We start from the raw sequence: 17,199 nt of genomic DNA, 5'->3' as shown, positions 1-17,199 counted from the left end.
ATTAAGACGTGAAGCATAGTATTTCGATGCATGAAAACATGCATTAAACTGGGAGTCTTGATTACTCCCATTGCCTTAAATCTGAAACCATAATACAGTTAAAATCCTATAGGGAGTTCCTATTTTATTCGGTATAGTGGAATGACTGTGTCTAGAGGGTAGAAAATTAACAGTAGAGTAATTGTATGCATCCTGCTGCAAACTCAAGTACCTAGTATCTATTCTGAGTTGATGTTTCAATTCCCGCTGTAGCTTGTTTCCTACAAAGCATTCGGCACACACACATTGGCTTTCTGTATCTACCCGCTAAGTTTAGAGTACAAAAGAATAGTACTTGAAATGTCTGTGCTGAGATTACTAATATTTTCTAATCTCTGTCACAGACTACTAATCTTTGGGTGAAAGATGCTTCATATTATTGTGTACATGTCAAAAATGTAGCAAAAGAGTAGCTGATAGTTCTCTAAAATGGTATTTTGTGAACAAACGCACCTTGTTATCTGACTATGTCTGTCTCTGTATCAAATGGTCCATAATAAAGGCTCAAGATCACCCTTTTTCTCTAATGTCAGCTTCAACCTTGATGCCATCCTTTCCCTTCACTGTTGTAGTTGTCTCTCTGAGGCTTTCTCTTGCAGTATAATGCAATGTGTGGAAATGGCAAACTGCAGACAATTGAAATCCACTTGCACTGGTGCAAAAGAATGTTCATATGATCTGGGTTCCTTGTCATTTAGTATTGCTCTAATAGGGAGAAGATATAGTAATGAAGCAAAAAGGAGGAAAGAGAAGAAGAGTTTGAAGTTGACATGAACAACAACAACAAAATTACATGTGTATACTGCCTTTCGAGTCAGGAGGATGTCCCAAGGTGCTGGACAGACAGAGTTTCAGACCCAAGCTGGGTCGGGGTCGGGGAGTGTAGAGGGCAGGGGGGGAAGCAGGGAGATCAAAAGCACGGTCGAAGAGGAGGGTCTTGAGATGTGAAATGGGAGGGGAGGGTGTGCAGCAGATCGGGAATGGTGTGGGAGAAGGTTCACAGGGAAATGGGGAAATTGGAAGCATGAAGCTGGACATTAAAGGAATCACAGTCCAAACTGGGGAATCCACGAGACACAGAGGCAAGGGTGAACTCAGAAAGGTGTAGGAGGAAAGGAAGCCTAATATATAGAAGGGAGGTGCAATTTTGGAGACACAGAATGGTTGGAAGAGAATCTTATAGGTATAGTTGGCTGGAGGAAGAGAAGTATATGAATTGGGGTGGAGGTAAATGTTGGGGAATGTGGCGATGCTCTATTAAAATCACAATCTATAGCTGATGATTTTTCACATTTCTAGTGTATAAAATATTACTTTAGAAAGCCCAATATCCTGTGACAAAGATTTTATAAACTATAATTCTCTGTGTATCTAGGAAGGATAGGTGGAGAGAGAGTGACTTGCACACTGTAGCTTCTTCCTTGTAGTTTATCAATTTGTGTCGGGAGATCTTTGATATGTTTGAGTAGTAATGGAAGTCCAGACGGGGTGAACCTTCCTTACTGTAAAATAACAAAGCTTTCCTTTCATTTCTAAATGATCTTCATCAAATCTGTTATTACAAGAGGATTGAATCCTTACCTAAAATAGAACTCGCAAGATCACAAAGTGCCAACACACTTATTTTTTCACGATGCAATGAAGTGATAATATTGAAGGTAGTACTGTTGATGGTGTATTGGTTAGGTTCTAGTTCACAGGTCAGTTTAATATTTCTCCATTTACTGATTCCAGCAATGAATGGTTTGGCTGCTACCACCAACTGCTAGAGAGTTTGAGTACATGGATGCTTATGTTCCAGTTAATATTCTTCAAACGTTGGCTTAGACAACATTGAAAACATCTATGTTTATATATGCCCATAATGGAACAGGAGATAATTGTTACTAAGTCACATGAGTAGATCAGGGAAGGACATTCTCTCTTCATGTTCGTTGTTTTGTTTTAGAAGGAACATTCTTCCTTCATAAATGTTGCATGTACATCATTTATTATTCATATTCAAGTTAGTTGGTACCATTTTAATATTGCTTCTATGGCCTTCTTGTGGAGTTTGTTGTGAGGAGTCCCTAAAGTGTGTGGTGTATCATAATAATAATGATAAGGTTAAATTGCCCTATTTCTCATATGTTATTTAAAAATCCCACATTTTAGACTCACGGTGCATAAATCAAGCTTCAAATTGAATTTATGATAATAATTCATGCATTTGATATAGCACTTTTGGATTCGGGAAAACATTTCAAAACACTTCACAGGATCCACTATTAAAACATAGTGACAGCATTTTTTAGCCAACTTTTCTGCTGGTTAAACATTGAATTGAATTTATATATCTGAATTGTAAGGAACACCCATTATTTTTTTTCACTGTTCAGTTCACAGCAGACAGCTCAGCAATGGACTATGATGCTCTGTGAGCAAATGCAGTAAAATCAGGTGAATGTTGCAGGACAAAAATATGATAAACAGAGGAAATCCAAAAATTGCTTCTCATGTCAGCCTAGCTCAGTGATAGCACTCTCACCTCTGGATCAAAAGGTTATAGGTTCGAGCCCTACATCAGGACATTGGGACTTGAACTCACAAAGTCTAAGATGACACTCCAGTGTAGTGTTGGGGGTGTGTTGCATTTTTGAAGGTACTGTGCTTTGGATGAGATGTTAAACCGAGGTCCTGTTTGCCTGTTCAGGAGGATGTTGAAGGTCCCATGGCACAATTCAAAAAGAGAAGGGAGATTCTTCCTGTTTCCTGACTAACAATACTCCAAATAAAATTGGTCATTCATTTCATGGCTGTTTGTGAGCTGTGCTCAATTGGGCTGCCGCTTTTGTCCACAAATACACATTACTCTTCCACAATAAACCCTGTGAAGCCCTTTGGGCTGTCCTCCCGACATAAAAGATGCTATTTCAAATGCAAGGATTATTGATATTATTTATACAAGTATTTTGAATTCCACATGTTTAAATGTTTCAGTATTTCAAAGCGCATTACAAATTGTTAGGGAAGATTTGGATGTGAATATAAGTGCTTATAATGTAGAATTATATGAATGAAGATTGAGGCACATCTGTCAGACTCGAGATCTGGAAAGGTCAACAGAACGTGTAAATTCTTAATGCCCCAAAAATGTAAATAATTGAAACTCAATCTAAAAAAAAATGCTGACTCTTACAAAATGGCAAGGGCCAATTGCAACTTCTGAATTTCAATTTGTTTTTAACATAAATCTATTTTCTTTAGTCCATTGACCAATTCAAGCTACTTAATCAGTTCTGCTGAAATGTATGCTTCTAGTGCATGTCTTGAATGCTGAGAGGTTAGTAAACATGTGCAAAAATATTTAATCACCAAGGCTCTGAATCAAAAGGAGCTGAAAGATTAAAAATATACAGAAATTATAAACGGGACCCTTACATTTAGAAAAGCAAACAACTATGAATGCACAGCTGTGTTCTAAGACATGAAATGCTGTTAAAATGTCAGTGTGAAGTACAGTAACAGTGATGCACAATGCAGCAAGCTTGCTGCTGTTACAGGAGAATACTTTTAATTAATATACAATTCAAATCTGCTTGGCATGCATGAAAGACCTCCCATGCTACAAGCAAAACATGATGTACAGGATATCAGTCCATTTCCCCAGTACAGCCCACACATTGTCCATCACATAAGCATTGATGTTACAAATACATTTGCATTTCTGTATTGACATAATTAGAAGAGTTTATTTCTATCTTGAAGCCAGACAAAGTTGCTCCTGAATATTCTCCTCAGACAAGTTCCTAACCCTGAGTATGTGTTTGCATGCTCGTAGTTCTGTGTGTGTGTGTGGCTGATCATGCTCCTCTGGGGTTACATTTACGCTGCTGGTAATTTTTTATGCTATTTACTGCCAAATGCAAAATATGAGCCAGAATGTTCAAACTAATTTCAGGCAATTAGGCTTGGCTCAGCTCATAGCTCGCTGTCAGTCAATGTTAGGGGATATGCTGCATTGTTAGAGGTGCTTCCTTAGGATGAGACATTAAACCAGGTCCCGGCATCTGCCTACTCAGGTGAATGGTAAAGATCCTATTAGCACTATAGTAAAACTTGCATAAATAAATCTTATCTTTATAAGTCATATAATCGCCCAAGTTGTACATGCCCCCAAGTCCTATTTAGGTTCCTATCAAGTCATTTAAGTTTATTTGTACTAGTTATTTATTATCTCTCAACTCGTAATGCTGCTGTTCTACCCTCCGTTACTCCTACACTTACCAGCTGCATTAAACCGCAGGAAATGATGTCCTGACCTGTTCACACATGCGCTCTTACTGGCCAGCTGCAATGAATTGGGGGAAACTTATTATGACATAGGTTTAGCGTAGGAGCAAGTGGTTTACACAGATGATCTGAAATAATTAATTTGGGCCAGGGATTCGGAGCTGGGTGGATTTGAATTAACATTATTTATGATACATGTTCGGAATTTTATAATGATGCTCCAGAAACTCATTGAGCAGTTCAGGTCATTTGGCGAAGATTTATATTGATTGGATGCTTAGATTAATGAAGAAGAATTGGACACATTTTTTGTGAACATTCATCAACTTCAAATAGAAACACTGGATGAACTACTTCTAAATTAATTACAGAATAACTTGTCTCTATCAGGAAAAGATGTAAGTTGCCGGGAAATCTTTGCCTTACATTGGTATACTTTATAAAGATTTATTTGATGGTTATAGCCCCAGCACAGCAAAGGATGTTTTGAAGATGGTTCATTAAAGTCAGTGTAGATATGAATCCCATTAATTGATGTTATCATGTATCATTCTTGACTGGGAATGGTCAGATTAGAGGTAGCATTGATCCATTTAATACATGAAGTGAAAGTAAGTTTTTTTTTGTAAGAGACTTCTCAGCAACAACAGCAACAACAAAATTACATTGATAAAGCGCCTTTCACGTGGGGAGCACGTCCCAAGGCATTGAACAGTCAGGGATCAGGACCTGAGCGTGGGGTGGAAGGGTTAGGATGATGGAGGGCAGAGAAGTAGGTTGGCGGCTGAAGGCACCAGAGAACATGTGCAGTTTAATTTGCTCCATGGCGCAAATGAATTGTGTGGTTACAGCACTTTCACTAGATGCAGAAAATCGATTATTGTCTGGTTGATTGGAAGTAGTTCTCTTACAGCATGATCAAGTTTAGAACCAGGCTTGGTTTTATATTAAAAAAAACATGCTGGCATCTGATATGGCACCTTTCACATCCGAGGGATGTCTCAAAGCACTTCACAGAATGTACTATAAAGAGACTGTCTTGGGGAGTTTGCAGGGCTATGGGGTAAATGGGATTGGATAGCTCTTTTCAAAGAGCCGGTACAGACACGATGGGCTGAATGGTCTCCTTCTGTGCTATATAATTCTATGAGTCTATTTTGTAGGTGAATGATTAGAGAGATTACTCAATTCCCATTACTTCAGTTGCCCTAAAATGTCTTTTCTTGTTTCACCTTTCACACCAAGAGGATTGTCCTCTTGATTTTATAATGATGAGCTCAGAACTTTTTGAGTAGTTGTACAGCCTGCATTAATCAAGTAAGGGAGCAAATGCTAAATTATCCATGAACAAAGATGTTTGTTTCTAAGTATAATTTATTTCTGACTCCCTTGATATGCAGTTAAAGAGTTTGCAAAATGCTGCAGATCCATGTAAACTGAGCTAAACTGTAGATTGTTCTTTTGAACAGATGGTTTAACTACACAATGACAGGCTGGCAATGAATGCTGGCTTGAAGCTGCCTCATCCCTTAAAAAGGTCAAATATTATCAGTAGCTTTTATTCAGCAGATTCAAAGGTAATCTCTCCAATCTAATCATTTTTCCTGAGTGTAAAGATGGGTACTATGAAAATAAGCAATTGCATGTTTGTCATTCCACTAAGTAAATCTGAAAGGTCTTTAAGAGAATATGAACAATGCTTCAGAGTTCTTTTGAGCTAGTATTGGTATGCCTAAATTGCAGACACAAGTGCAGTCTCCAATCCCTTTATAGAATTTGGACTTCAAATGCCTGCACACCATGATATTCCAATTAGAGAAAGCAGAACAATACTAGATTTTTTTTAAAAATCCTTGCTAGGTGTCTTCCCTCGGGCCCAGAGAATAAGCCACTCTCTAATTCTGTTGTACCTGTTTCCTATGAATACTTACAATAGCTGCAAAAAGACAAATGCAGTCAAAATACTCTAAATCTTCTTCAGTCCACCCATGGCGTAACCATAGGTTCAAATAAATTATAAATTAATTGGAAAGCAAGTAATTTACTTGGATTGTGTTCTGCATATAAGGGAAATGGCAAATAAGATTGGTGGCTTACTAAATGGAGAAAGAGAAAGTGAACCATATTCACTCAGTTTATTCTATGACTATGTAAATTGTACTGTTCCTGAAAAATACCTTCTCCAAGGTGTTGAGAGTGCAGTTGCAGTGTGATTAATGCTACTTGATCTTCCTTGTACATTCCTTGTACGCTGTCAAACATAGTACAACAACAACAAAATTACATTTGTACAGCGCCTTTCATGTCGGGAGGATGTCCCAAGGCACTGGACAATCAGTGTTTCGGACAAGGCCAGCATTTGAATTTTTGTTGTGTTTTATGAGTTGGAGCATTTCTTTAATCCATATTAAGTATTTAACATTAAGTGCAAATACATTTTCTAAAATGTGTCCTGGCAACTTGGTGCAGCTCATAATGCTGGAAGTCTCAATGGGACAAAAAGGGGAGACAAGTGGAGAGACCAACAATATAACAATGATAATAATATTTTGTGCTGAAAAGTAGTAGGCGTACAACAAAATGTATAGTTCTAAGAAATATTTGAAGTAACATTGCACGTGTGCTGTAAATAGTTGTAGTATAATGACTGAAGTTTGCTGGGAAGTTTGCATGGTTATGGAGCAAAAGTCATCCTAGATGGAGCGTGACCTCTATTTAAGAAAACCATTCTAACTTTAAAGAAATGTATGCCAACTTGATATAAAAAAAACAATATATGGTGGGGGTTTCCAAAGTATTTTTGATAGGAACACTTATTAGAGGAATCTCCCACATAGCAGTAAGTTTATGCCTCTTACATGCATAGCTTTCCTTACTGCCATTAATAATTAAGGAACGGAATACATTTAGAAGCACTGGAATTTTAATTCAACAGTATGCTTTCTCAATTTGACATTCATAAAAAGGTCAGAAAGCCTGTCATCACAAACTCGTCACTCTTTCCACAATCCTTCTTATAATTATCCCATCATCGACTTTCCTCACCACTAGCTCTCATTTGATCCACAATAAAGTTTCCTTTCTTCCCCAAAGTCATAAAAAGTTGATAAAGTAAAACCTCAGGGTATCCAGTCATCCTCCGTACCACCAATTAAGGTTTGGGTCTCATCTCTGGCCAGATGCTTTTGTCTTATCTCAGCAGTGTAAACCACCTTGTCCATTTAATATTCCCAAAGCCCTCAATGTATTTCTTAATACTTAATAATCCATGTATCTTTCAAAGTTGTATGCGGTCACCTTAGTATTCCAGGTACCTCACAATTGCGGGCGCATTTTCACAGTTTCTTTCATTGTCAATGTTAAAAGACAGGCTGTCTGTCTGCTTCAGTAATCTGGGCAACTCACTATTCAGAAAAACGGTCATTGATTGCAGCCATTGCATTGCCCTCCTCTGCTTCAAACACCCCCCTCCGCTACTAACCTGTACAGAACGGAGTGCGCTAAACCTCAGGCCTCTCGCGCTGTTTCCTCAATGCTGCTACTGTGGGCAGAGTGGGTTCCAGTCGCACATGCGCAGCGTGGGGAGTGTTGGGATCTCAGAAGCAGCAAATCGACTTTGCCCAATGGCCACGGCCTAACCTGAGCTCTAATTCTTGGTAAATGCTGTATTCAGAGCACGTGGTTTGTGTGTACAGTGTTGTGATTTAGTGACTGTTGGCGAGTGTTGTAAACATGCCAATTCGGAAGGAGTTGTCCTTACGTGAGAGAGTGGATGTAATCAAAAACAGTGAGGGCAAAAGACATAGAAAGTTAGCTGTGATCTATGGCATCGGCAGAACACAGGTTGGATGCATTCTCAAAAAGGAGGCTCAATACATGACAGCTTTTGTTTTAAATGTGAAAACGCCTATTTTAATGAGATTGCAAAGTATGTTGAATGTTCATCACCCTTGCCCATTACCAATGCCCTTAACATTACATCAGTGACCTGAATCACCCAACCTGTTCCAGTAATCAGATCATCTCACTAAGTAAGTCACTTTTGCCCAGTCCCTTGAATGACCGGATTAGTGAGGTTCTACTGTACTGTATTTATTAACTATTCCAGAAGTATATACTTATTCTTGGAATGCAACAACTGCGGGAAATCTGCTGTGAAATTAGAAATAGAAAGGTCCACTAGTTCCTGTCAGGTGCAGATTCTAAGTGGCACCCCAGTACTACATATGGCATGTCAGACATAAACTTACTGCTACGTGGAAGATTCCCAAATAAGTGTTCCTGTCTGAAATGTTTTTGAAACTCCCATCAATTTTTTTATATAGCAAGAAGACATCATTACTTTACATTTAAAATGGAACATGAGTAGGACTCTAATGACCTGTTTTAGCTGCAGACTATTGCATGCCCACTCTTTCAGCTAAAACAAAGTGGGACATAGTATGCATAGTTTTTTTTAATGGGAGACGTAAAAAGAAAAGAAACTTAATATGATCCGACACTGCAATTAGTTTTCCGTTACACACATTCTTTATAATTGTGTTGACTAGTTGAATCTGGGGCACGGTGCAATCTATATGTATATCAAATATCGGAAGAATTGTCAGAACTAATAAAGAGGATTGCTGGGTTCAAATAAACTGCAAATAGAATAAAAAAATTTTGTTGCAGTTTTTTTTCTCTAAAACTATTTCTTGAAGGAGAGTTGAAATAGTGTGTTGGGTTCTGTTGCAAGCAATTATTTGTTATGGAATAATGGGAGGGAGCATTCTTCCAGTGATGCAATCGTATTTTCCATGCAAAAATAATCAGTGAATTTAGCCACATATTAGAATTGATCAATAACATCAAAATCAAGGTAAAGTCACAGCCTTATTAATTCTCATTCTAACTTGTTGTATGTGCAGGTGTGTTGTCTGGACTGGAGATGATAGAGTCTTCTTCTTCAACCCTTCAATACAACTGTCCGTATGGGAAAAACCAATGGAACTTGAAGGCCGTGGCGATATTAGCAAAATTATACAAGATCCTCCTCATAAGCGCAAGATGGAAATGACAACATGTGAGTATCAATTGCATTAATGAATGCTAACCACTTGATGAGCAAATAACACACTAAATGTAGTGTGCGTGTGGCAGAATGCATCACATACCTTGAGTTGGTGTTCCTTTGACCCGTGACTCAAAGCAGAAGGGCTAATGAGTCCCCTCTCGACTCTCTACCCCTCCTCGCTCCCTCCCTTCCCTCCCCTCACCCTGACCATTTCCCCCCTGCTCAGGTCCTGACTCAACTGTACAGCGCCTTGGGACATCCTCCCGACGTAAAAGGCGCTCAATAAATGGAATCTTGTTGTTGTTGTTGTAATGATTTCTTGCTGCAATCCCCCTGTGTAACAAGTTTCTATGATTTTAAGATGTGGTACCTGCTATTTTAGTATGCCAGCATTTCTTGCCTTTTTGGCTGGGGAATGATGCAGTGTAGGGAAGTGAAAAGGGGAAAAAATCTAAGGAGCGATGTTTTTGAAGCATGTTTTTACAGTGCATTAGGTAGAAATTCCACCTGGGTAGAATTTGAATTTGGCAAAAAAACTTACTTCAAAATTGAAGGTTATCTAAGACTTTCCTAAATTCTGGATGCTCTGAAATGCTACCTTAATAGAATAATCTCGACCCAAGTGAAATTGCTACCTGTGGATCTCTCAATCTATAAGTGGAGTGATGATACCTGTGTAGCCAGCCAAGCTAGTGTATAGCATTCTCTATGTCTTGCACTAATGAGTTTCCACTCCCTTCCTGATTAAAGCTCCTTTGTATTGATCAAGGTACACAGACCTATTTAAATTTGGTGCTGGTTGGAATTACCCTGAATTGTGCATGCCGAAGCCATTCTCTACATTCTCTAGTGCCAATTGTTAATACCCATGAAACTCAATGGTGCACAGATACCAGTCATCACTTAATGAGCTCCAACAAGGATATAGTGGGCGATTAATGAGGGCATTTCTTATAATGGTACACTTTATAGTCAATATTGTTATTCAGTTTATCAAAAGCATATAAATTATATGGGATCATTTTGTTTAAAGAAATAGAGCTGAGGGGGTGGTGAACTAACAAAAATCAATACATTTTATAAATATAAACCTTTAAAAAAATCTTGTTCTATTATTGTTGAATAAAAATCCAAACCGAAATTCACTTCATTAACAAGATATAAAATGGATAGATTTAAATGTGAACTTTTATTTTGTATATAATCTGACAACCTTAGTCATTTATCATCCATATTTTACAGTAATTCAATAAAAACAGTATTTCAAATGATGGATCACTCCCTCTTGGCGCAACAGTTTAAGTTAATCTCAACTAATTTTGGAGCGAATCTAATTGGAATGTACATTATCTGTGGTTTGGAAAACAGGATGAATTTATATTTCCCTGAAGGATCACATTGGCAATTTAAATTATTCCACCGAAAATGTATTTAAGTCCCAAGGAGACACTCTTGCATAGCAATGAGAACTACTGTAACATTGTCACAAAAGAACCAACGGGATGAGAAAAGCTCAATGAATCCCACTTCCCTCCACAATCATTTGGAGCTCTTCACCCCAGACATTTAATTCCTCGGAAATACTCCTTGGCCTACAGTAATCTTGCACAAGCTATATAATTGTCCCACACCCAAACTGTAGGCATACTCCTTCACAAAACAACTTCCCACAGCCCAAAATCATTATGTCTGCTGGAGAATGTGTTCATTCATCTATATTGATATGCTTCCCATACCATTCTCAAGTATATGTTTATTCAGTTGTTTCTGGTTGCATTTAATCAACTTTTTCTCGTCCAAATGTTGGGAGGCTGTTCCACTACTTGGAGGCAAAGGGAATGTCTTCTACTCTCAAGTCTGGTTGGGGCTTTAAAAATTGAGTACGGATATTAGCTATTTAGTTTTATTAAAGAATCCTCTCACAATTTTTTTTAATAAAAGGAAAAATACATGTACTTGCAGTGTATTTGAAAATTTCTTGGCATTTATGTAGGAGCAAATTACCTTGCTTTGCTCATTCTACCAAACTATTGAATTTTCACTGCTTTTTTGAGGACTTCTGTTTTCCTTTTACTAGAATGGAACAATATTATCTTAATTTGTGTTTACACACTATTTCTGCATATAATTTTTCTTTTTTATATAGCAAAGCATTTTTTATAACAAAGCACAGCTGTGTGAAAAATAGGATATTCACAAAAACAACTTGCAATTATATAACGCCCTTCATGTGGGATAGAGTCCCGGAGTGCTTCTATTTAGAGGGAAAGGAGAGGAATTGAGAGAATTAACAAGTTGGCATATATTGTTTTTTAACACAGAGCAGAGTTATCTATTTTCTTTTTCTCACAGTAGCAGAGATAAAAGGAAAAACTGGAAATGCTAGAAATCAAGATTTAAAACCGGAAACTGCTGGAAATGCACAGCAGGTCAATCACCATCTGAAGGAGAAAGATTGGTTAACATAAAAGGTCTGATCCTTCATCAGAGCATCTGAATACATGAATCCTAATGAAGATTCACCCCTAAAACATTAACCTATCTTATTCTTTAATAGACCAATCGACCTGCTGTGCTCACCTAGGGTTTTCTGCTTTATTTCAGATAAATCACAAAAGACCTTTGAAACGTAGGAAAATATAACAGGAAAATTAAGGTAAACTATTAAATACAACAATTAAAGAGAATTAACTAGGTGCAATAGTTAACCAAATATTGAACATACTGTCATAATATATTGGCAGCAGTATGAAAGTGAATAAAATGTAAGAAGATTCAGAGAAGGAACACAAGGATGATTCCACATTTGACATAATTAAACAATGATAAAATGCTAAGGAAGTTAAGTCTGTTCTCAATGGAAAAAGATTAAAAGAGATGTGTGAATCAAGCTAGTTGAATGATGAAGGGAATCAATAATAAGAGCTACTTTGTGCAAGAGAAAGATTGAAAAAGCAATGGACACGATTAGGAACTAAGAAAACATGAGAGTTGGACTTAGCAACAACAACAACAACAAGATTCCATTTATAGAGCGCCTTTCATGTCGGGAGGCGTTGGACAGTTGGTTCAGGACCCGAGCAGGGGGGAAATGGTCAGGGTGAGGGGAGGGAAGGGAGGCAGCGAGGATGGGTTAGAGAGTCGAGAGGGGAGCTGAAGGCACGGTCAAAGAGAAAGGTCTTGAGAAGGGCCTTGAAGGAGGAAAGGGAGGAAGCAAGGCGAAGGCACTGGGCGATGGAGTTCCAGAGCCGAGGGGCTGAGAGGCTGAAGGCCCGGCCACCGATGGTAGGGCGGTTGGGGCGGGGGATGTGGAGCAGACCGGAGCCAGAGAAATGGAGGGTATGGGCAGGTAAGTAGGGGGATAGTAGGTCAGAGAGGTAGGAGGGAGCAAGGCCGTGAATGGCCTTGTAGGTGAAGATCATGAATTCGTTCCTCTGGGGGATGGGAAGCCAGTGGAGGCGAGCGAGGGTGGGAGTGATGTGGTCGTGAAGCCTGGTGCGGGACAGTACACGAGCTGCAGAGTTCTGAATGACCTGCAGCTTGTGGAGGGAGGTGTCGGGAAGGCCGGCGAGGAGAGAGTTCCCATAGTCCAGCCTTGAGGTGATAAAGGCGTGGACCAGAGTTTCAGCAGCGTGAGGTAGTGCCGTAGTCTGGCGATGTTTCGGAGGTGGAGGAAGGCGGTGCAAATTGTGGCGCGGATATGAGGAAGAAAGGACAGCTCAGGGTCGAACAGAACGCCGAGGTTCCTGACTGGCTTTAAGAGGTGGAGAGTGCAGCCTTGGATGCTGATGCTGTCAGTGCCTGAGGTGCGGAGGCGCCGAGCCAATCAGGAGGGCCTCAGTTTTGCGCACGTTGAGCTGAAGAAAGTTGTCTCTCGTCCAGGACTCGATGTCAGACAGGCAGGCTGTCAGGACATCGGGGGTCGTGGAGTTGAAGGTAGAGGAGGAAAGGTAGAGTTGGGTGTCATCCACATACATGTGGAAGTTAACCCCATGTCTGCGGATGATGTCACCAAGGGGGAGCATATAGAGGGTGAAGAGGAGGGGACCGAGTACAGAGCCCTGAGGGACACCACACTCTTGTGCGGGGCCTGGAGGAAAAGCCATTTGTGGAAATAGCAGAATGAATAGCTTCCTTAAATCCCATTTACAACATTAGAAGCACAGAGTGATGTGATGATGGAACAAAGGAAATAACTTGCAAGTTTAAAGCACTTTATTATATCAAAGCTTCATACTTTCTGCTCCTCCTTGCATTAGCCAGAAACGTTTTAGAAGATAGACCTGATTGTGGACTCCTGCACAAGCACTTGGTCTTGTTTGAGCAGAAGTTCAGTATTAGGCAATTATTTTGGATTTTATTGAAGAGCTGCTGTCATGAACCCTATAATAACATTCAAAAACTGCTCTAAAGAACTTTCAAAAGACAGTTGGGGAGCTGAGCCAGAATTGATTGGAAGAGCAATGTTAATACTGCATGGTTTAAATCAAAGTGTTACTGAAACCGCTTCTGTGAGATTCCCACGTTACTCTATTCCCATTTACACTGTACATTTCCATCAAGTAAATACTGCCTTCATTGAAACATGCAGGGGGGAAGAATGTGTGAAGGGAAGAAGGTTAGGGTTTAAATAGCAGAAGCAGATTGTGTTTTAAAACAGGATCTGAGGAACGGACCAAGCTGAACCAGCTGAATGTCCTTTTCATCTTATTAGATTCTCTTGGATCAAGTTTTTAAAAAGATTTTCATGCTAGCTGTATTTGCCATCAATAACATTGATAACCACTTGTAGATATAATACTATTGTAAGTTTAGTGCTTTCCTCCCTTATAAAAAAAATCTAAAATATGTTTTTTTGTTGCTGTCTGTATTTTTAAAGAAATAGGTAGAGCTAAGTCCTGGCAAAGCTATATTTTAAATAACAGAAATGATACTGCATTTACTTTTTCTTTAAATTGTACTCTAGCTGTAAGGTGGTTACATTTAAATTATTTTTATTTTATTAGCTAAAGATGAAACTTCTAATCAAGAAGCGCATGGGGAGCACCTTATGAAAACAAAAAGAAACAAGTATGTAAAGTAATTTGTTCTTGCTTTCTTTTCATATAAATGTGCATCCTCTATGAAACACTTTTGTCCTTATGCCCATTTACCCTATTATATTAAAATCTCATTTGGCTCATATGATTTGCTGTGGTTTGCTTACAAATACGCAGTCAGTAGACTTTACAGTAAAATCTTGTGAAGCACTTAAAGATGTTCAGACAGTGTGATAAGGCACGGATGCAAGGATTGTTATCAATGTAAAATCTTTACTATTTCACCAACATATCTGAATTTCTAGAAAATCCAATTATGACAACAGTATACTTTAATTGTGTTGTGTATAAACATTAAAACTATCAAAATTCAGAGCATTTTTAATAACATATAAATCAATTATATATTTGCAAAATTTGCAAAATTAACAGAAAAGTCAACATTTAGAACAACAAATATTCTTCCACGGCACCTTTCACCATAGGATAATGTTTTGAAGCAAATACTCTGTTAGGATAATGTATTGAATGTCTTGAAATGCTTCAAACATTTAGAAACATCTTGGCACCTCTTAGAATTAATACTCTTCTGGGAACATTTCCATCATCAGAATTGACAAGGCAAAGAGTTAATAATTATCAGTATGCTTCTTGTGATAGTTAACATGCCTTGCCCTCTGACCAAGACTGCATCTAACTGAACAGAACATTTGTTACATTAGATTCCTGCAGAGTGCAGGAGACATTTATGTCCTCTAGATACGATAATAAGTCACAGCAAATGATTGGATCAGCTGATTAGCATGCTTGGACATTAGCCCAACGTTAAGGTTTCGGGAGCTCAGTCATTAAATATCAGGCATTAAAAATGTCTTAGAATTATCTAGATTTTAAATACTATATTAACAACAATTGTACAATGACTGTTGTGAACATAGTTCATTGTAATTTGTAGAATTTGCTGTAGATTCTATATAGTTTCTTTTATATTGTTAGATTGCTCTCTTGTCCAAGTCCTTTAAAAGTATCAGCAGACAAGCCACACGATCCTGCACGATCAGGCATTGACATGTCTAGCTCTGTTGGAGACGATGGCAGGATGTGCTTGCACTGGCCTAGATGATTTAGTGCTCAACTAGTATCTGAGCAGGCATTTTCTGTGGGTTAATTGTTGTCCTGTAACTACTGTATTGTAAACTGTATTCCCAACCTTAAAATGTATTTAGAGCATCCTGTCATTCTATAATTCTGCCCCACTATAAACCTTTGCTGTGGTGTTGACTCACCTATAACATAAATGGGGTGTATGACGGTGGTAACCTGATCACCTGGAAGTTTTTTTTAAGCACAAGAGCTGGCCAGTGTATCAGAAGCAAGTCAGCCAGCTGTGTGTGTACATAATGAAACTGGCTTTGTTATGAGGTGGCTTGAGATTTTATGGACTTCAAACACCACCTAATAATGTAACTCAGCTATAGTAATTAGATTTACTGATCAGAGATATAACAGTGGATAGGATGCATAAAAGTCTAATTTTGTGTGAACTTTATTACACACTAAAGAAAGATTCTTATTGTTCAATTCAAAATTGCACAGATCTGAATATTGATAGAAGGTGCTGATTGACTGTACGAAACACTGTTGACATATTTTCATTTCTTTGTTTTGAATAACTGCAATATGCAAATAGCTAAGAACACATTGGGGACATATGCTTTGCAGCTTCATTGTACCGCTGGGCTTTCTATTCTGGCCTGATTCTATTCAATCACATCTAATGACACACTTTCTGTAAGTTTGCTTTATTGTGTAGCTTAGCTTCTTATGTACAATTCTCTAAACATCAGTTCGACCCAATATAATGAATTACCGTTTCTTAAAGAATTGAGCAGGTAGAAATTGCTAAACCGGCAAAGGAAGAAATGGATGGGAAAAATCTGAATAACACTGCACACAGAACTGTTCTCCCCTTAGAAGAACGAATAAATCATTTCCGGGATATGCTTTTGGAGAGAGGGGTAAGAAGAACACGTCTATCATGCATGTATCATTGATTTCTCTTTGCCTTACTCGCATATCAATATTTGTTTCCACATGCTGCAAGAAAGCTGAAAGAAAGAATTTTTTTTAATATGAAATTAGAACACATATAGTCTGTTCCATATAATACTTGTTCCCTACAGTTGGTAAAATAATTTGATGGGAGAAGCAGTATTTTTCATTGTCAAGTCTCCTCTTGATAGCACGGATTGAGTGTTGAGTGAGCCTTTCAAACAGCACTGGCTACCAGGTCTATCCTTTCAAGAATATGCATTGTGACCTATTCTTAAAGAGCTATACCTGATTTTCTGTGTATTAATGTCTGTATGTGTGCATATTTATTTTACTTACACTGTTCAATATCGCATAAGCAAAATACTCTTCCTCCTCCTGGAATGTCATAGGCACAGCTTTCCCTGTGGGTTAGGGGGAAAACCAACAGAAGATTCATGCTGTGATAATACCCTACCTTCAAAAGAAGCTGCAATCTCTACAGAACCTGGTCACAGATCATCTGTAAATAGCAGGAAGAAAAACCACACGATTGCTTATCACTGTACGCTTCTCTTTTCCTTCCTTTTCTCTTTCCTTCTCTTTCAAAATTCATCCAGCACCTGTCCTGATGATCAACAACTCTTTTGGGTGAATCCTCCCAAGAGAAAAATAGTGAGAGAACACATTTGTGTGTCAAAATGGCACAGCGGTAGCACTCTCGCTTCTGAGTCAGAAGGTTGTGGGTTCAAGCCCCATGTTGGG

General features: G+C 38.5%; 1 protein-coding gene across 1 annotated transcript in view; it reads left to right on the top strand.

The window, feature by feature from the left end:
• The window catches only part of LOC103180383 (transcription elongation regulator 1-like protein), a 129,977-nt gene that overhangs the window by 74,662 nt on the left and 38,116 nt on the right, over positions 1–17,199 (top strand). Inside the window, exons 4-6 of the mRNA XM_007896196.1 lie at positions 9,219–9,373; positions 14,371–14,434; positions 16,286–16,421. Coding sequence (XP_007894387.1) covers positions 9,219–9,373; positions 14,371–14,434; positions 16,286–16,421 — 355 coding nt within the window. The remainder of the gene's footprint in view (positions 1–9,218; positions 9,374–14,370; positions 14,435–16,285; positions 16,422–17,199) is intronic.

This window comes from Callorhinchus milii, unplaced genomic scaffold (assembly GCF_018977255.1).
Source record: "Callorhinchus milii isolate IMCB2004 unplaced genomic scaffold, IMCB_Cmil_1.0 Scaffold7, whole genome shotgun sequence".
Taxonomy (NCBI): Eukaryota; Metazoa; Chordata; class Chondrichthyes; order Chimaeriformes; family Callorhinchidae; genus Callorhinchus; species Callorhinchus milii.
The sequence above is the reverse complement of the archived record's forward strand: the minus strand, read 5'-3'. Positions and strand labels throughout refer to the sequence as shown.